The sequence below is a fragment of the Symphodus melops genome (assembly GCF_947650265.1).
Source record: "Symphodus melops genome assembly, chromosome: 11".
NCBI lineage: Eukaryota > Metazoa > Chordata > Actinopteri > Labriformes > Labridae > Symphodus > Symphodus melops.
In genome coordinates this window covers 1,279,808-1,299,894 of record NC_136701.1, presented here as the reverse complement: position 1 = coordinate 1,299,894, position 20,087 = coordinate 1,279,808, and the positions used below count along the sequence as shown (strand labels likewise).

General features: G+C 46.1%; 2 protein-coding genes across 5 annotated transcripts; both read right to left on the bottom strand.

Moving 5' to 3' along the window:
• Positions 1-341: 341 nt before the first annotated feature.
• On the bottom strand, positions 342-7,278 carry LOC306831434 (interferon regulatory factor 2-binding protein 1-like). Its single transcript, XM_079355542.1, has 2 exons — positions 5,123-7,278; positions 342-1,166 (listed from the first exon to the last, which is right to left on the bottom strand). Exon 1 carries the CDS (start codon positions 6,933-6,935, stop codon positions 5,148-5,150), a length of 1,788 nt encoding a protein of 595 aa, XP_079211668.1. The 5' UTR covers positions 6,936-7,278; the 3' UTR covers positions 342-1,166; positions 5,123-5,147.
• A 1,493-nt stretch (positions 7,279-8,771) lies between these two features.
• On the bottom strand, positions 8,772-19,735 carry hnrnpl (heterogeneous nuclear ribonucleoprotein L). Of its 4 annotated transcripts, XM_079356307.1 has the most exons (14): positions 19,600-19,727; positions 19,081-19,199; positions 17,914-18,151; positions 17,295-17,391; positions 17,106-17,191; positions 16,949-17,021; positions 12,549-12,584; positions 12,279-12,347; positions 11,944-12,194; positions 11,505-11,626; positions 10,481-10,682; positions 10,352-10,409; positions 9,709-9,804; positions 8,772-9,614 (listed from the first exon to the last, which is right to left on the bottom strand). In XM_079356307.1, exons 1-14 carry the CDS (start codon positions 19,681-19,683, stop codon positions 9,556-9,558), a joined length of 1,590 nt encoding a protein of 529 aa, XP_079212433.1. In that variant the 5' UTR covers positions 19,684-19,727; the 3' UTR covers positions 8,772-9,555. The 4 variants fall into 4 exon arrangements, with proteins under 4 accessions (XP_079212433.1, XP_079212434.1, XP_079212431.1 ...); XM_079356308.1 differs by lacking the exon at positions 12,549-12,584; XM_079356305.1 differs by having other exon boundaries at positions 11,944-12,347; positions 19,600-19,721.
• Positions 19,736-20,087: the final 352 nt, after the last annotated feature.

The window sequence follows — 20,087 nt, the reverse complement described above, 5'->3', positions numbered from 1 at the left end:
TGAAAAGTTTGAAAAAGTTTGATCATTGTCTTTTAGGACATGAAAAATTTATATTTATATATATATATATATATATATATATTTACATATATATAAATATATATATATATTTACATATATATAAATATATATATTTACATATATATAAATATATATATTTACATATATATAAATATATATATTTACATATATGTAAATATATAAATATATATATTTACATATATGTAAATATATAAATATATATATTTACATATATATATTTACATATATATATATATATATATATATAATTTTTTTTTTTTTAAAAGGAATGAGAGGGGAAAAACAAAAAGCAGCCGTGGTAACTATTACATCATTTATTGTAGATTTGACCTGTTCAGATCACATGAGTATGTGGGGTTAACCATTGACGAGCGTGGTGCTAATTATCTTTACCATACATAGAATTCAAAAAAGGAAAAAGGGAGAAACAAAAAAAAAAAAAAAAAAAAAAGGTTTACGTCTGTGATAGATGAACAGATTAGTGACCGACGCGAGTACAGCATACAACGGCTACGATACGATACGATTACGTTGAGCATGAAGCCATCTTTGGTCTTCTCATCACTATAAACAAATACATAGAAATTTTGTATTGTATCAAAAATAGAAATTACATAGTCATATTGAAAGTAAATTCACATTTTTGACATACAATAGAAGGAGATTACCTAAGAGACATAACGTGGGGTTACATTTTTCATCCTTGGCGTTTTAAGGACCCGATGGTTTCTGCCACTTTTTCAAACATTCATTCGTTTGTCTTCGTAGAGTTGCATCTTATCAGCGTATCTGTATGCAACGAAGAAAACAAAACAAAAACAAACAAACAAACAAACAAACACAAATGAAAGACTAAGTAGATTGTCATTGTTAAAAACAAAGCGTGTGCTTCGATCCCGGGCGTTGAAGTCTTGGTCAGGAGCGACGTAGCGGTCCTGACGGACGAGTGTAGCTCTGCTCAGAGTGAGTCTGGTTGGTGTTTGTTGTCACTGTCCTCCTCCTCTTCCTCCTCCTCCTCTTCCTCTTCCTGCTTCAGAGTTTTGTTTTTTTTCTGCTCTCAGAGGCACACTTCATGTGGACCTCGGCTGAGATAATCGGGAAGTGCTTTCAACGTGTTTGATCCACTGTCGGGGGGAGAAGAAGATGTGAGAGGGTTAGAAGACATTAGGAACCACAAAAGTTAAAGACATAGTATCCCTCTTCTCCCCCTTTTCAAACAGCGCCCCCCTGTGGTCCAAATATAACATCTGTGTTTCTGAGCTTTGCTCCAAATATAACATGAACCAAGCAGCAGAGGAGGTTTGTGACCCTGTAGAAACCAGCTCTCTCTGAACGCTCTGTTTTGGTTTGTGTGTCTCTTTAAATGCAATAAGCCCCGCCCCCTGAGTTTTCCCAGTAGACATCACTCCTCTGTAGAGAGAATAAAAATGGGCGACCTGTGTTAAAGTTTATCTCTAGTCTGGAGGTGGAGTCTATGGGAGGAGATGCCAGGAGAGGGGAGGGGCTTATTTAACAGAATCCAACTTGTGATGTCACAAACTGAGAACATTTGAAACGGAGCGTTTTTCTCTGTGTGGTCAGACTGAAGCAGACCACAAACAAACGACTGGATGGATTTATTTCACATGTTGTGGGTTGATAGAAACTCAGGTTACCCAAATAAACCACAAACACCTTGAGAGTTTAAAATCAGTGAAGATGTTATATTAAAGAGAAGATGCTACACGTAGACTCTCCATGTTCAATCAGTCACCAAGGACTTTAAAGCTCCTGTGATGATCTTGTGGTTCGGGTTTTAGTGCCCCCCTGTGGACAGAACAGAACCTCAGCTTATTGCTGATGACCTCTTTTTGAGAATCTGCTCTGTGGAAAACGTTTATTAAAAAAAGGTTTTTGTGCAGCGTGATTTTAATCTGCTCGTTTGACTTTAAAAATAACGAGAAAATTATCCATTCCAGGTCCGACTTTTTTTTTTCCTTCTGCTTTTTAAATGTCAAACAGAAGCAGATATTCACTTCAGTTGGTTCCAGAAGCGATAAAAAAAAAAAAAAAAAGTCTTGTGACAGAATGAGCACAATGACTGATCAAGCTGCTCAGACACTACTGGACCAGGACTCTGGACTCCTGGACCAGTCAGAGTCCAGATTTGGGGTTTAGCAGATTCAAAGATTGAAAAGCTAGAAACTATTTGGGAAACAACAACAAAAGAGTCCGTCGGACATTAAAACGCAAAAATAATGTCCAAACTTTTTTTCTTGCTGGCCAAAATTGTCGTGGGAGAATCGCTCGCAGGGCCACAGGTTTTTTTTAAATAATAATGTAAAAGAACTTTTTGTTTTTGACCTACTTAAAAACAGCATAAATATACAATAAATAATTACAGTGAGAAACTATTGTGTTCAATCTTTTTTTAAAGTCAGGCTTTGTTGATCAGAATCAGAAGAAACCCTTTAATAAAAGAAAATTAATTTGATTTTGTTCTTTTTGTTTTTTTGATTAGTTTTTCTCAGAATCAAGTCACGTGGTAAATATTGTTCAAACGATTCCTCGAATAACTCGAATAATTCGATTACAAAAATTCATTGAGGAATTTTCGCTGCCTACGTTTTTTTTTGCGTCATCAAAATTTTGCTACGAGTATAAAACACGTTTAATGTAGCTGCAGCTACCTGCTCGGTCTGACTGACACACACACACACACACACACACACACACACACACACACACACACACACACACACACACACACACACACACACACACACACACACACACACACACACACACACACACACACACACACACACACACACACACACACACACACACACACACACACACGACGAGTTAAACCTTAATTAAGCAATCAATTAATTAATCGATCGGGATATTCGATAGAATACTCGATTACTAAAATATTCGATAGAATACTCGATTACTAAAATATTCGATAGAATACTCGATTACTAAAATATTCGATAGCTGCAGCTCTGTATTGTTGTAAACGCTCTCGGGGTTATTAAAGGGTTAAACGACAGTTTGATTGTTCGAAAATAATCAAAGCTGGAAAAAAAAAACCTAATTAAACTGAACATTTTATATTTTATATCTTTCAGCTCGTTAACATGAAAAAGAAAACGATGTGCAGCTTCCTGGTCATGTGACGCATCCCGTGTCCAGAGGCTGCAGTCGTCATTGAAGTGGCTGCGGGTTTGAATCCGACCTCTGCCCTCTCTCTCCTCGTCAACAAACAAACAACACCTGAAGCTCGCCGTGAGCCCGCCGCGTCTGACTCGACGGCGTCCACGTTTTGGTCTGAACGTTAAATCAGCGGTACGAGTCGAATACTTCCTCAGGAGCGCCGAGTTAATCCTCACAGACGCTGCGACACGAAGAGTCAACGAGTCATTAGAAGACCATTTGCTTTTTTCCTCCTCTGTAACTTTAAAAAGGTTTTCAGGTGTCTCGTTCATGTTCAGTCACATTTATGTGCAAACATTCTGCAGAAACACAAGCTGCCCTCAGACTGACTGGAACCTTCCTAATAAGGTAAAAGGGGCGGGACTTATCTGAGAACAAAGCCAAACGACTGTGGAGGATTCCGAGCGTGAAAACAGACTTTATACAAACATTCATGATGCTGAATCGACTTCAGACAATTTAAATTTGGGAGCTTTTAGATTTTTGTAGAGAAATTATTCTGACTGGAAACTAAAATATTTCCACCAATTACATTTTAAAAGTCCAAACTGATTTATGGAGATTTGGATTGATCACTGATTTGATCATCATGTCAGTAACTAATAGAAATGATTTGAGAAACGCCTCGAGGTTCAATTTAAATATTTAGTGGAAACACGATATCTGCAAATTAAAAATCACGAGGATGATTTAGATCGAGAGATCCCGATCATTATTATTAAACTTATTGATTTTAAAATCGGTCCATAAAAGATCTTCAGAGCGACGCAGAGTTTGAACGCCGTCGTCTAACCAGTGACGTTTCTGTCTTTTGAACGCAGCGTCCTCCTCCGACCTTTGAACCACGACTCTTCAAGGTTCTTTTTTTTTTTATGCACATTTTTGTTTTCATTTTTGCACTTTTGTGTGATTTCTCTGTAAACGTCTGAGAGAAGAATAAAGGAATCGAGTGAATCCTGCTGACTGCACGACTTTCTCTGAGACCGTGTGCTCTGAACAACCAATCACAGTACAGACCGCCTCGAAACCTGTCCACCAGAATCCACACCTTCTATTCCACCCTCCGGGGGGTGCAGACCTCGAGGGGTCCAGACCTCGGGGGGTGCAGACCTCCCTGGAGGTCCAGACCTCGGGGGGTGCAGACCTCCCTGGAGGTCCAGACCTCGGGGGGTGCAGACCTCCCTGGAGGTCCAGACCTCGGGGGGTGCAGACCTCAGAGGGTGCAGACCTCGAGGGGTGCAGACCCCCTGGAGGGTGCAGACCTCGAGGGGTGCAGACCTCAGAGGGTGCAGACCCTGGAGGGTGCAGACCTCGAGGGGTGCAGACCCCGGAGGGTGCAGACCCCCTGGAGGGTGCAGACCTTGATTGGTGCAGACCTCAGAGGGTGCAGACCCTGGAGGGTGCAGACCTCGAGGGGTGCAGACCCCGGAGGGTGCAGACCCCCTGGAGGGTGCAGACCTTGATTGGTGCAGACCTCAGAGGGTGCAGACCTCAGAGGGTGCAGACCTGTTTACCGTGTGACGTTCTCTGATTGGCGGGCCGCAGCGTGTCGCCCTGCTGTGACCTGAAGTGGACTTTGTACGGTCAGGGTTTACTGGACTGAACCAGGTTCTGTGAGGGTCTCTGCACCTGGTTCTGCTGATGATGGAGACACATCGGAGCGCGCACAGAGGCGGAGTTAGACGGAGTAAGAAGGGTGACATTTTATTTATTTATTTTTTTTCAGTATTTTGAAATTTTAGAAATCAGGTGCAAACGTCTTTTATCATCATTTCAACTTCCTGTTTTAAAAAAGAAAATGTTGAACTGCAGTGAAGATGAAGAAAAACAAACAACAACAACAAACATTCCCCCCGCCCCCGTCAGGACGGCTGCTTACCATTCACCAGGTGAGGACGGAGAGGTCAAGGGTCGCTCTCCTTCTTGACCGTCACGTCTCCGTCTCCGGCCAGGATGGTGGAGATCTCTCCCTGCATGAAGGCCCAGGGCACGGTGGAGCCGGCCAGGGGGCAGCGCTCGCCGCTGGGGCAGTACACCTCGCCGCCCTGGCCCTGGCTGCGGATGAACCCTCGGGTGCACGGGAAGCAGAACTTGTGGTGCGGGACGGACGGACACTGGACGAAGTGCGTGTCCTCCAGGCGCTCCCTGCAGAGCGTGCAGCAGAGCAGCGTGCCCTGGCCGCCGCTCGTGGACTCCCCGGCGCCGGCGTTACTGCTCTGGCCCGCGGCGCTCAGACTCTGCCCCATGGCCGCCTGGGAGACTGAGGTGGAGGCGGTGGAGGGGCTGCTGCTGCTGGTGGGACGCCCGGCTGACGAGGAGTGGGCCGCCGACATACTCGGGCTGTCTCTCGCCATCTGACTGGAGCTGAGGCTGTCGGCCACTCCCATCAGCGCCGAGATGGGCGAGGGCTGGCTGTGGAGGCGGGGCGGACCCTCCTGTGGGACCGCCATGCCGGGAAGAGGCTCCATCCCCGAGTAAGCACCTCGGGGCCACGGGTCTCTGGAGGGGTGATCCGGCCTGCCTTCGCTCTCTCCGTTCTCCGACCCCGGCGAAGGTTTGCGGCGTCGAGTCGTACCCTTTGCCGGTCCGGGGCGTCCGGCGGCCGCCATGGGCATCCCCGCATCCGGTTGCGGGAGCACCTCTGGGATCGGGGGCTCTTTAAACATCCGCACGCCGTCATTTAAGAGCTCCGACAGCCCACGCCAGTCTCCCGTGCCCTGCCTCTTCTCGTACTCCACATAGCGCAGACCAGAGTTCACCGCTTTACCCGCGTCTTTGGCCGAGTCGCGAAACATCTGCCTGACCAGGTCCGGGACCCCCGAGAAGATCATCCCAGATCCGGCAGGATACTCCACAAACACCTTCAGCTCGAACTCTGTCGGGGCGTTGCTGGCGTCGAAGGCCAGGACCCGACCAATCAGGTTGTGGTCTTTCCTGAAACGCACGTTAAAGGGGACGCAGCTGCTGAGCGCCACGAGGACGTCCCGGACCGCTTTGGGACGGTTGGGCCAGCCTTCGACCCGGCTGCGAGCCACCTCGTTCAGCTCGGCCATCACCTCATTGTTCCTCCACAGCGCGGGGTCGATGCCCACCAGAGCCGACGTGCTCGCACCCACGCCTAGAGACACCGCCTGTCTTCTTCCAGCCTCGCTCATGATGGGGCCCGCAGACACTGCAATAGGTGTGGCCCCAGACCTGGAGCCCGATAAAGGGGCCAGCAGACCATGAGGGGCCGCTACTAACCCCTGAGCTATCAAAGCGTGAGATATGGTGCCGTGGAGACTGGGGACGGCCCCCACGATGGCCCTCCGTGTGTTCGGACTCTGTCTGCTGCCCTCTGACAGGGCCACGTCCTCGGCTCTGTGCAGCCCATTGGGGAGACGAGAAGACCCCCCATACTCACCCCTCCCCCTCTCTACACGCTCTGCATGCTGCCGCCCCGCTTCAATGGGCCCCGCGGAGCCGGGCTTCCCCTGCGGCGGACCGGGAGACCTGCCGTCTAAAACCCCGTGCGTGCTCTTCAGCTGCCTGGCGGTCTCGATGAGGAGCTCTATCCGGTCCGCGCCGTCGTAGTTGACGCATCCTCGACACACTGCCTCGCTGAACTCCCACAGCATGGCCCAGGGCATCTTGGGCAGGTCGCAGAGGTAGCACCACTGCCGTCTGGAGGAAGACTGCGAGGCGGAGGACATGTTGTTTACAGGCCCTCGACCAAACTTTCTTCGGGGAGGCCTACACGCTACGTTACGTTCCGCGCGGGGCTTTTTTTTTTTTTTCTTCCAACGGTTACCTCAATTCTCGGACAGCTCTCGCGACATTACGCGCATTTTAAGACGGAAATCAAACGAAAACGTGAAACCTTATGGCGACTTTACAGTGCGGCGGTTTTAAAGTTAGCGACGTCTTCTTTCTCGATTTGTTCGCGTCGGTCTGTGTGGAAGGAAGTAAAATGTCATAAGACACCGGAAACACCTACGCGACCGAGCCCGCAGGGCGCACTGGGAGTTGTAGTTTTTTCCCCTCGCAAGCGGCTGAGTATTTCTTTTTATCTAAATATGAAAATTATAAAGTAGAATAACAACAAACAGGTAGTACACGCCCATATTATATTACATATATTATATGTATGTATATGTTTACAGTGGAAAGGAAAGTTGTATTTTATTTAAATTGTATTTTGTTATGCTGAATGAAACTACATATTTCCTTTTATTGAGACAGAATCAGGGATTCTTTATTAATCTCCTGTTTGTTAAACATAATAAAGCAGTAGGTATATAGAAATAACTTTTCAGAATATAATTAATAATATATGATTTTTATTATAGAGATGAGAGCCTTTGTGTATGCTTTATTTTAATTGATTTAGTAAACATAGTCACCTATTTAATAAGAGATCAGGGTTCAATGATTAGAAAACACCTTGTTTGACATGGTAAATGTTTTCTATTAAATTAATTTAGGTGTTTACACAGATGGTTTGTGTAAAAATGTGCTCGATGTGTCCCTGAGTTTGGACAGTTTGTGGAGAATACGGTCCAATATAGTCAGAAGTCATGCTGGGATAAATGACTGTAATTAAAGGTGCACTACGTAGATTTGGTAATGACACTTTAAAGTCGGAGAAATAAAACAATTCTGTGATTTATTTTCTGAACATTTATCTCAGAATCTGTCAATTTCTTTAAAGCTCCTTTCAAGTAAACACTCTGTAATTGAGTTAAGACATACAGCTTAGTCTACTAAAGAGGGAAATTATTAAAGATTTTCAAAGATTTTCATCAAAGATGCTCACTGAACACAGTTTATTATGAATATAAGAGTATCAGATATAACAGGAAGGTTTTATAGGTTCTTTATAAATAAAGATGGATTGATTGGTTAAATTACAGTCCCACATGAGTACATGTAATGCTGGTCAGGATATATACTGTTTAAGTTGTGACTGATGAAATGGTTAAATATCTGAAACTGTTTTAAGCACTTTCTTGTATCTGAAATTAAAAAGTAAACACGACCATGAGGGATACGACTGACTAGATCTATTCTATAGTTCTAGTGTAAGCAGGTCGATCCAGGAAGAGGCATATTCTTTTAGTCTTTCATCATGGATTTAATGTTTGAACACTTCCTTATTAATGTCCTGGACGAGATCAGCAGATTCAAGGTCCTGCTTTGTCCACAGGGGAGGGGTCACCAGAATGACCCCCGACCCCACACTGACTTTAAATGAAGTGTAGTTTGAATTATTTAGTTCATGAACTGCAGAATAACATTTAATCAAATGTTTTAATGGTCTAATAAATAAAATAAAATCACAATTTATTATTGAATATTGAGTTTAGATATATTAGCATGTCGTCTCAGTGAACGTGTGAGCCTGAAGGGAGCCCGAGTTTGTTTTCACTCTGCTGTCACAACCAAACAGTCAAAGTGACTCTTCTTCAGTTGTTTCGGTCCACACAGTACGGTGGCCCTGAAGGTCAACTGCAAAAACATTTCATAGAAAGAAGAAAAGAAAAAAAAAATCCAAAACGCAAGAACATTTATTGAAATACGAAAAAACGATTTGTGAAATGCAATCAAACTTATTTCACTGCAAAAACATATTTAATCCAACTGAAAGTGTCCGACTTCACGTCCTGTTTCTGAACGCTACGACAGAGAGGAGGGAGCGCTTCACTAAATGTTCCTGCGTCAGCAAATGTTTCTGTTGCATTTATGTGGAAACAGACACAGAGATATTTTTAGAGTGATTCCAGACAGGATGACATTCACATTATTACTTAGTAAAACAAAAGTAAAAAAACTGAACATTTGTCTTCGTCATGTTCATACAGAGACCTCGTGTATGCCTTCCTTTAATCAGATAATATCCTTCAGTGTGAGTAGAAACAGCTCTCCTGTAGCTGAAGGACACGTCTGTCAGTTTGTCTCTCTTCAGAAAACGACAGTTTTTCTCTGCAAGAACTTTACAATAAACATTGTTTATTTCTCAAAGAAGAGACATGATCGTGTCGTCATCAGGAGGAAGAAAACAAAACATCTCTGAGGACGTGGAGCCATCACAGTTAATAAGAAACTAAAGTCTGACGGCCTGAAATGTTTCAATGTAGTGTTGTGAACACACACAAAAAGAAATCTAATTATTGAAAACATGGTAAAGTTCAAATAAATCATACAAAGTCAATGTTTGAGTAACGTCTCCAGAAAAGAAACACTGATCGAACGCGTCAATGAGACGTGACAACAGAACAACAGTGAAGTGGATGCAGAGCCTCCAGACGTCAGGCCGAGGTGGACGGGGAGTGTTCAGGTGGCGTGGTGTGTGGTGGAGAAACACAGCTTCAGTGTGTAAGGGTAAGGCCCACCTGAGAGAGGAAACACACAAGCTTTAAACACGTCTTGTTTCACAGGTTTAAATCATGACGGCGGGGATGTTGGAGTGAAGCGACGCGGACTCACTGGGGTTTTTCATCTGGTAATGGTTCATCAGAGCGAGAGCTTCCATGGCGTCGTTGATCGACTCCCACTCCAGCAGACCGGATGAACTCCGCTCACCTTGAAGGAGCCACAGAAACAAACTGAGTCCTGACTGAAAGTCCACGAGGGACAAGCTGGAGTCCCGCCGGCTGTGTTGTTGTTAGAGCTGTGTTTACGTCCCTTTTTAAATTCTTTGCCTTCTATCAGGATGCTGGATTTATCTCTGCTGGGCTTACAGGTGTTTTACTGATGCAGCTGATGCTAATGTTGGATTGTCTTTGTTTCTGTATGTTTCCTGCAGCATGCTAATTTCCCTGTAGGGACACTAGAGTAACCTTTGACCTTTGAGTATAAAAGCTGTTTGGGTGAGGGACTAGAGTGAAGCAGAGTAACATAATGTACTCTCCACTTAGAGGCATTTTTAGATTATTTGGAATGCAGTGTGAAGCTATGAGCGCTACGATTAGCCTGCTAACAAAACAACGCAGGTTTGGAGGTGTCGAGCAGCAGGAGAGCGGACGAGTCAGCGTGGCGGTTGAGCCAGTTTGACGGACCGCTCTTCGACACGCTGAACTAAACACGCGTGCATGCTTTGGGATCATCGTTAATATTTTAGCAGACTTACTCTTTCCAGTGAAAAGTTTCACACTTGCAGGGTTCTTGATTTCCAGTTCGTCACACACCTGAAACGAAGGACACGTGTCAGTAAACATTTGAGGTGGGGGGGGCAGAAACCCAGCTGGCTTCTCCTCACCTGGTTGAAGATCTCCACAGAGATGTCGGGCTGTGCATTGAAGAAGTGCAGGACGTTGCTGGGATGCTGGATCCTGTTCTTGGCGGCCTGCTCTGGAGAGGTGAAGCGGTTGTTGCGAGATCCGTGGAAGTCTTTGAAGCTGCTGCTGTTGTCCTCTAACTGGTAGCACTGTCCAGGAACGATGGCCTGCTGCTTAGACACACTGGCAGAGCGAGAGGAGCGTCTCTTAACTTCTCGACCTCCACTTCTGCTACGCTAACACTCTGCAACGGCTCGCCACAGCTACTTCTGCTACGCTAACACTCTGCGACGGCTCGCCACAGCTACTTCAGCTATGCTAACACTCTGCGACGGCTCGCCACAGCTACTTCTGCTACGCTAACACTCTGCGACGGCTCGCCACAGCTACTTCTGCTAAGCTAACACTCTGCGACGGCTCGCCACAGCTACTTCTATTACGCTAACACTCTGCGACGGCTCGCCACAGCTACTTCTGCTACGCTAACACTCTGCGACGGCTCGCCACAGCTACTTCTGCTACGCTAACACTCTGCGACGGCTCGCCACAGCTACTTCTGCTACGCTAACACTCTGCGACGGCTCGCCACAGCTACTTCTGCTACGCTAACACTCTGTGACGGCTCGCCACTGCTACTTCTATTACGCTAACACTCTGCGACGGCTCGCCACAGCTGCTTCTGCTACGCTAACACTCTGCGACGGCTTGCCACAGCTACTTCTGCTACACTCTGCGACGGCTCGCCACAGCTACTTCTGCTACGCTAACACTCTGCGACGGCTCGCCACAGCTACTTCTGCTACGCTAACACTCTGCGACGGCTCGCCACAGCTACTTCTGCTACGCTAACACTCTGCGACGGTTCGCCACAGCTGCTTCTGCTACGCTAACAGTCTGCGACGGCTTGCCACAGCTACTTATGCTAAGGTAACACTCTGCGACGGCTTACCACAGCTACTTCTGCTAAGCTAACACTCTATAACGGCTCGCCACAGATGAACTTACCAAACGTTGAGTTTCTGCCCGAAAAGGAAGTTGTTGTTGAGGTGAGTGATGGCTCTGTCCACGGAGTAACAGTCCCCCATTTCAACCATGGCCGCTCCAGGTTTACTCTTCATGAACTTAATCTGGAGGAAGAAACATGCCCGGCTCACTCTCACAAAACGAGAGCACCTTCCAGCTATACTTCATTCATCCTGCAGGAGGAGTTTAATGGACATGACACACAGCGAGCGCTCTGTGTGGTGCCTTGCTCAAGGGCAGAAAGTGGACTGGCACCTCTCCAGCTACCGGACAAATTTTCCAACATCCTTAAACCGGCGACCCTCCGGTTCCCAACCCGAGTCCCTATAGACTGAGCTGTTTTTTTCATAATGACGTGTAAAAAAATTTTTTTTTAAAAACTTTATTGACAGTGACATAGCGCACAGACTCGTGCACTCACCCGCTCCACGTTTCCGTACAGGCAGAAGATGTTGAACACCTTGTCGGCGTTGATCTTGGCGGGCTCGAGGCCGTACACCATGAGAACCGGAGAGTCCGCGTGAGGGCCGTACTCCGGGGGCGGGGGGCCGTATCCCGGGCCGTAACGCTGGCTACCGCGACCACGCCCGCCCATACTAGGCCCCATGCGGTGGGGAGGGGGGGGCCCGTAGCTGTCCTCATTGTAGCCATGGTAACCTCCCTGAGGACCACCTGGATCAGAGAAGAGAACGTCAGAAGTGCAGTGTGTGTGCGTGTGTGCGTGTGTGTGTGTGCGTGTGTGTGTTGGATCTTTACCGTAGTCCGGCGGATGGTCTCCGAGGAGCGCAGGCTGCCTCTGGCGTTTGTTGGGATTGGCGTTTGGATCTGAAACGGAACATTTCAAGTTGACTCTTGCGGCCGCTGCCGTGCTTCAGTGTGTAAAGATGCACGAGTGTTAATGGTGATCGAGCTTGTGAAAGACATGCGACACCACGTGTTTGATAAACAGACGACATAATGGAGATTTAGGATTGTACAGGTGACGTTGATTAAAAGCTCTGATATTAGTCTCACACACTCACACACCTTGTGAATTGTTCCAATTGCCTTCCCCATCAGCATCTGTGCAGGTACACAAATCCAGATTTAAAACAGGGACACACATGTCAACAGTGCAGAAACACACACCTTTAAATTCTAGCCAATCACTGAAGGAGATCTGAGAGGAGCGTCAGCGCTACGAGCTGCAGCGTGAAGACGTTTTATTGAAGCTACGCTATCAGACAGACGTCAGGAGGGGATGAAGATCAGGCTGTGAGGAGAGACATCAACAAACACTCAAACCACTGAGTGTTTGATTATTATTCTAAGTGCTGCAGCTGATGTGATTATTGATTTATTACGTTGCTTATTATTACGACTGATCTGAGGCTCCTCCCCCTTTCTCTCTGGTTTCAGACTCCATCCCTCCGTCTGTCAAATAAACTAAATCTAACTTTCATGTTCGCCTCTCTACTTCAGCTTTTAAAGCCGACAGCACCCTCTGCTGGTGAAAGACAGAAACCGCAGGTGAGTTAAACTCATTTTCTACGCTGCAGGTCTGGAGCCGCTCCGAAGTCTGAATTCAAGTTTTCCTTTAATCAACAGGAAGAAGAGGCACTAAAACAATCCCTCGTTGTGACCATGTTGTTGTTTTACTGCTGAGTCCGTTTTTAATTAAATAGCACAACAGGAAGTGAAGTAGATTTCACTCATGTGACAGAAAAAAAATACATCAAGTGTAGACTGTTGAGCACGGTGTGGAGCGTTTATCAGGGCTCTCCAAGTTGACAGTAAAATAATGTATAAATAAATCTGACCTCTTCCCTATAAGTCAGATATTTGGCCCTCAACGTAAAGTACTCATGTTTTTTTTGGGCGTTGATGTGAAGTTCACATTGATAAACGTGTACAAGCAGAAGCTTCACTCAGCTGTGAATAAACACAAGTGATGTGATTTTTTTTTGAAGTAGCTCTCAGATGAAGACCGGTTGGCGAGCTCTGTCGTGTATCTTTATAATGAATGAGCCTCCATCTTGGATTTATGAGCTCTGTTTACATGAAGGCAGAGACGTGGATGTTCTCTGTGACACACAGCTGTGTTTAACATCAGACATGGACGCTTCACTTCTCTCCTACCAAGCTCCTGGTGACCTGAGCTTTGCTGACCCCTGCTGTCCAGACTCGGTCACTTCATTGGCTGAAACATCAAACTGGAGACAAGAAAAAAGGTGACGCTTCGACTCGTCTTAAGTGAAATGGATCAAACCGTTGGAGCTCCTAAAACAGAGAGGTCACATGGTGTACTTGTATTTTGTTGTCTGGCTGTTAAGAGTGAAACGCTGAATTTCTCCTCCAGACTAAATAAATTCTAATTAAATTACAAGCAGACAATTCTTCATTCTGAGTGCAGTGTGCGTAAAGAAACACATTTCTGCAGCATTAGTAAACACAAGACACGAGATAATCTCCCATCGGTTTAGACTCTGATTTCATCACCAGACGGGACGTCTGCCTTCAATCTAAAACCAGAAAAAAATAAATAATAAATTGAAAAACATAATTATAATGTTCAGCTTCTGACCAGTTGAACTTTGTCCCTTTGAAAACAGGATGCAGATGATGAGATGGCGAGCAGCAGTTTATGAATACAAGCCGTTTGTTAACATTGCTCGTCTATCGTTTGCTTTGGTCTTATCGGAGTCTGTACATTCAAAAAGATTCAGTGTGAGAAAACAACAGGCTGTTTTTATTTTCATTCGTTTCTCTCGAGTACTTACAGCACCGCACACGGAGCAAGGGACACAGTGGGCAGGTAGGGGGCGCTCTTCAGCAAACGACGCCTCCTGCCAACCTTCTTCACTCCAGCCTCAACTCATTCTCTTCCTTCAGTCCTTCCTTCCTTCCTTCCTTCCTTCTTTGAGTCCACACCACCAGAGAGAGAGAAAAGTACATCCAACACATCCATGCTCCGTGTTTTGTTTGTTCTTTCCCCCTCCTCCTCTTGCTGCTTCTTTGTACTGAAAGCTGCTCATATTAGAGGCTCGTTCTCCGGGCTTACCGTGTGCTCTGATTTGCACCGTTAGAGAGCGGGCTGCCTGTCTGTCCACAGACACACTGAGCAGAAACCTGCATCACACGGGAGGCGTTAAGAGGCGTCACTATGGGGCCGGTGCACAAAAAAAAAAAAAAAAAAAAAGAACAACGCAGAAACACAAGAACAGCACAGAGAGGAGGGGGATGAGGGTAGAAGGCAGAGAGGGAAACACAAAACACCAGAGTCCTTACATGAAGCAGGTTAAAGGTTAAGGGTTTGAATCTGTATGCTTGATTGGTGTTTGATGCTTGTGTCTTCGTCGGCCCCCCCACTGGATGTTCTCTTCTCATGTACAAATGGACGCTCTCATGATGCTTGCGTGTTTGGCTTTTAATAGCTTGCAGGCCACTACAGGCGTGTAGTATGACATGACGATGTGCGCTCGTGGCGGTTTCGTGGATGTTCAGCTCGTTGTGTTTTGTTTTTTGTTTTTCGTGGCCCCGCCCCCAGTATGTGGTGTCGTCTGATCCCTGGTCAAGGCGTGAGTGTGTCTGAGAGAAAAACAAAAACAAAAAAAAACACTCCTCTGTTGGCCTCCCCTGTGGTTGTGTTATGGCGGGGGCGTGTTCCAAAGGAGGCGTGGCCACACAAATGACTCCCACCCTCTCATCATCGTCAATGTGTTGTGTCTCCTCGGGGGCTCTGCAGATGAAGATGTGCTGTAGCGGTAAAGAGTTGGCGGTGTCTATCAGCGTCAGTCTGTGGCGCCTGGATATGCGAGATGTCTGTTCGAGTGGCCGCGGAGTATTTCTGTCCCTCAAAACTGAAATGGCGGCTAATGTCCACCACCAAACAGTAAATGAGTCCCGTGTCAGGTGGCGGAGGAAAAGGTGGCGTTGGACTGTGGAATAAGGAAGTGTTGAGTTGAGGTTGTGTTCCGGGTATTTGGGCCCCACTGTGTCCGATGTGTGCCAACAGAGCAGTTTACGTCAGCTGTGGCTGTGCACGCCGCTGTGTCTGCTCAGAGGCCGCGGTGAGCCTGTATGATGAGTTTGCACAGTGAGGACACGAGGAGAACCTCTGGATCGTAAGGCAGCACAGACCTTCGCTTAGCAAAAATCGACACCTGTATGAAATATGCACGTCGTGGCCACGTACACAGGAACCAGCGTGTGGCTAAACACACACACACACACACACACACACCAAGTCCAGCCTGAAGTCAAGGCGACAGAACATTGAAGGCAGAATGTTTCAGGATCTTCATGATGTCGTCTCATATCGGCTTCTTTATGTGACCTTTTAGAAACCTTTTCCAGCAACACTCAAAGTCTCACTGAGTCTGTGATGGACGTTTAGCGTTAAAGGTCCCGAGACATGCAGCCGCTCTTTTCTTCCACCGCCGACAAATGTAACTTTTTCACCTTGTTGTTGAATGGACCTGAGCTAAAGACAGTTTTACAGATCAAATTGTTCTCTGGCTGATATTGGACCGATATCGCTTCTATCAGCAGCAGCTCAGCTTGCAGCCCGGCGAGAGGGACGCAGGCTTTAAATGTCGGGACAGTTTCCTGCCTTTGCTTGTTTTACAAAGTCGGGGACGAGAGGACAACGATGAAGAACACTGCTGGAGTCCTCGACTACGAACGACGCAAACGCTGCAGAGGGCAGCTCAGCTTTCGGCCCCTCGAGCGTGGCAGAGACGCTGCATCACACAGCTTGTACTCTGTTTAGTTTTCTTACATTCACACATTTCTTAGCTACATTCTGATGTTTGAATAGTGACCTGAGCCCGAGTCGTTAGGAGAGGCCTCTCTGGGTTTATTTCACTTCTCTGTCGACGAATCAAACGGTCCGTTTTTTTAAGTGCTTGAAAATAAAGAGCACGGTTCATTTGATGCCTTTAATGAGCGATGAATCCAAAAGATGGTCAATGTGTTTGTCATATCCTGGGACCTTTAACTTTAGGTGTTCCTCGTGGTCACATCAAGTTTTTTTTTCCTTTAATCAAATCTCCACTATGTGTGACAGAACGCAGACAGGCGTCCTTGTATGGTGGACTGGACGAGAGGCGGCCGGGCCGTGAGGTGGTGCAGCTGTGACATGCCGTACAGGGAGTGTGCACCTACGTGAGCTACGCTGTGACTGTATGTGACGGGTGCCGTCTGCTCCTCACATGCATCATGAGCCTGTCGCTGAGGTCGGCTGCCCTCGAAGGTTTGCTCCTCATGCCCTTACTTTGAGCCTGCTGTGTGCCTCTGAGCAGCATGGTGAACATTCATGTGCAGTAACCCCCCCCCCGGAGGCAGAGGACCCCCCCTAACATCCCAAACAGTGCCATGAGAGGAGAAGGAAGAGAAAAAGGAAGGGGGGAGGGGAGGGGGAGGAAGGATCGGGGGCTGCAGGTTACCTTGGCCACTGAGGTTTGGGTTGGTGTAGTCCCACGTGTCCTGGTCATTCTTGAAGACGTTAAGGCGTGCCGGCTGTGGATTCAAAGAGGACTGAATTCACTCGTGATGTTCGGCAGACGGGTAAAAAGGGTGGACCGCATGCAGGCGTGCACTGACCTTGGCGTACTCTATTTTCAGCGTGCAGCAGCCGGAGTAGATGTCTGCTCCGTTCAGAGAGGCTTTGGCCCTCTGTGCACTCTGCACTGAATCAAACGTGGCAGCAGGGAGTTAAGGCGAGGAGGGCGATAATGCTGATACTGAACAGTGTTAGTCTATCGACACAGACAGGTAGAGCAACATAAACACTGAAAGGATATTCGACCATGGCCTGAACGCCGTTCTTCCTGAAGATGACGATCCTCTGCACGGGGCCGCAGTTGTTACAGATGGTGTAGAGAACGTCCTGCAGGGCCAAACACACACAGCTGAAGGTTAGCACAGCGAGAGAGACGGTGGAGCGTCAAGGCCGAGGATTTGCATCACAATACTCTTAAGTCATGCTGATGTGGAAGAGGAGGACTTTACCCTTCAAACATCAAATCCAAACACGGGGGATGTCAGCAGGGTTTGAGCCTTTTCTGATTTATTATGATTTCATTTTTTTATTAAAGTTCTCAAAGTGTTCATCAGATACAACAATGCTTTCATTTGAATACTTCTAGAGACGTGTAGACTGGAGAGTTGTAATGTTTCGGGTCGGGATCATCTTTTATGACAGTCACACTGAGCGCTGACAGAGCACAGACATATCTGCCACTGGACGCCCCGAGACCGATCCCGGACCCCCGAGGCCGATCGTGGACCCCCGAGGCCGATCCCGGACCCCCGAGTGGGGAGATTTCTTATCAAGATGCAGCAAAGCCAAGAAAGGGAAATGAACTGAGCCCTTCAGTCAGGCACTAATCTGCTGTTTTAGTCACGTTACCGTGGTGATAGGATAGATGGGGTTGATGATGGTGAGCAGCAGCACATTGTTGACGCTGCGCGTGTCGTCCGAGTCCCCCGGCCTGGAGATCTTCTGGCTGGTGGAGTAGTTGATGAAGGCCGGATGTCCTGCTATGTAAACCTGGTTCTCTGCTGCGTAGTTCACAGCGTTACACGAGCCGTTCATGTCCTCGTACTCGACCAGGGCCTGCCGCTTCTTCGGCATCATCACCACGTAACTGTGAAGAAACATTAGAAGAATTGAAATAACCGTGGTTATAAAAAATACAACTCTAATGACAAAAAAAAAAAAAAAAGGATCCCACTTCTCATTCAAGTTTATATTTTTACAACAACAAATATTTTGATAATCAGTTTGAGGTCTTTAAAGCCTTTTTTAAACCAGTGAGATGTTAATTTGGTTTTTAATTATGGTTCTTGGGAAGTGTTTTTTTGGTGATTAACAAGTTGCTAACACAGCTACAGTGACTCAAGCAGCCCCCTCTGGTGTTTAAATATGAAGCTAATAAGGCGAGCGAGCAAGAAGGCGTGCAGGTCGTCCAGTGTCGACGTGTGGCCCGGGAACGTCAATTAAAAAGTCCTTCTTTTTTTAACAGCAGAAATAAACCAGTTCAAAATGGTTTTGTTTTTCCACACATTGTATTTGGGATGAGTTTTAGTTTTTTAATTTCAGGACCTTTTTGATAAGCCAATCAAGCTGCCAACCTCCAGTGTTGAAAAATTAAGCTTAAGTGTAAAACACTGCAGTTCATCGAGTGTCCACTAGAGGCAAAAAAAATTTACACTATTTTTTATTGATAATAAAAAAACATTTTTTAAATTTTGGGTTTTAAAAACGGATTTTTTATTTTTTTACAGTTAGGCAGCATGTTGTTATATCTTTACACCTGCCACATCTCCACTTCTTCGTTTCTTTCTATTTAACAGAATCCAACTTGTGACGTCACAAACTGAGAAAACTTGAAACCAAGCATTTTACTCTGTGTGGAAAGACTTGTGCAGACCACAAACAAAGGAGTGGATGGATTTATTTAAAATGTTGTGGGTCGATAGACACTCGTGTTGCCCAAATAAATGTTCAAAAACAATGTCAATGTGGATTTTTTAGAACATGTCCCCTTTAAAGTCTTTGGAGCTCTGCTATTACCTGATAGCCCCAAACTCCTGCAGGGCCTCCACCAGGTCCGCCTCCATGATGCCATCCACCAGGCCCCTGATGTGGACCACCGGGGAGGGCAGCGGTTTATGAGGGTCATCGTAGTTCTCCTGAAAACACATGACATGATGGTTCGGGTCAGGGTCTGAGCTTCAAGTCCGTCACCTGCGAATAAAAACCTTTCAGATCTCCGTAACCAGGGGTTACTGACGTCAGCAACGGTTACTGGAGAAAAAATAACTGACACATTTAATTAAAAATATTAATAATAACGTACAATTAGCTTAAATTTACTCTCTATAAGCCAGCAAATGTGTGCAATAAATTATCATTATTATTTTTATTTTTTTTAAATCAATTTTACGAACTGGAAACCTCCTTGGCAAACGGCCGTTAAGCACAATTTGATGGCGTCAGTTAGCGAGGTAGCTCTCCTCTCTTTGAGGGGAAAAGCTTAAATATTTTTGCACGATAAAACTCCGATTTTAAAGGTTAAAATTAAACCCTTACCGTTGTCATTCCTCCGTCCTCTGTTTTCTGTCTTTTCGTTGCTCTGCCGCCTTCTCCGTAGTATCGGCCCGCAGCAGCAGCCATGTTGTCCTGTCCCCTGTGCCGGCCTACTGTTGCGTTCAGGGCTCGTGGGAAAAGGGAGAACTTTGAGTAACGGATCAAATTGAAGACTCTGTGTTATTTTTTTTAATTATCGATAGCTATTTGTTAGAGCCTCTAAATACACGCTGATCGACCATACTCCCTGAAATAGCAACTTAATCTACACATGGGGAAGGTAGTTTAGTTTTCCGAAAAATGCGACCAGTCACAACACTTTTAAGATCTGTAACAGGACAATGCTGAACCAATTATTGTCTTGTTTCCCATGACCATGAACGCATCAGTAAGGCGCCACACGTTTCCTTATTGGTAGATTCGCCCTGTCAATCATTTACAATACCCAGTCCTCTCGAAGAGGAGGCGGGGTTTAACCTTAGGTGAGATAT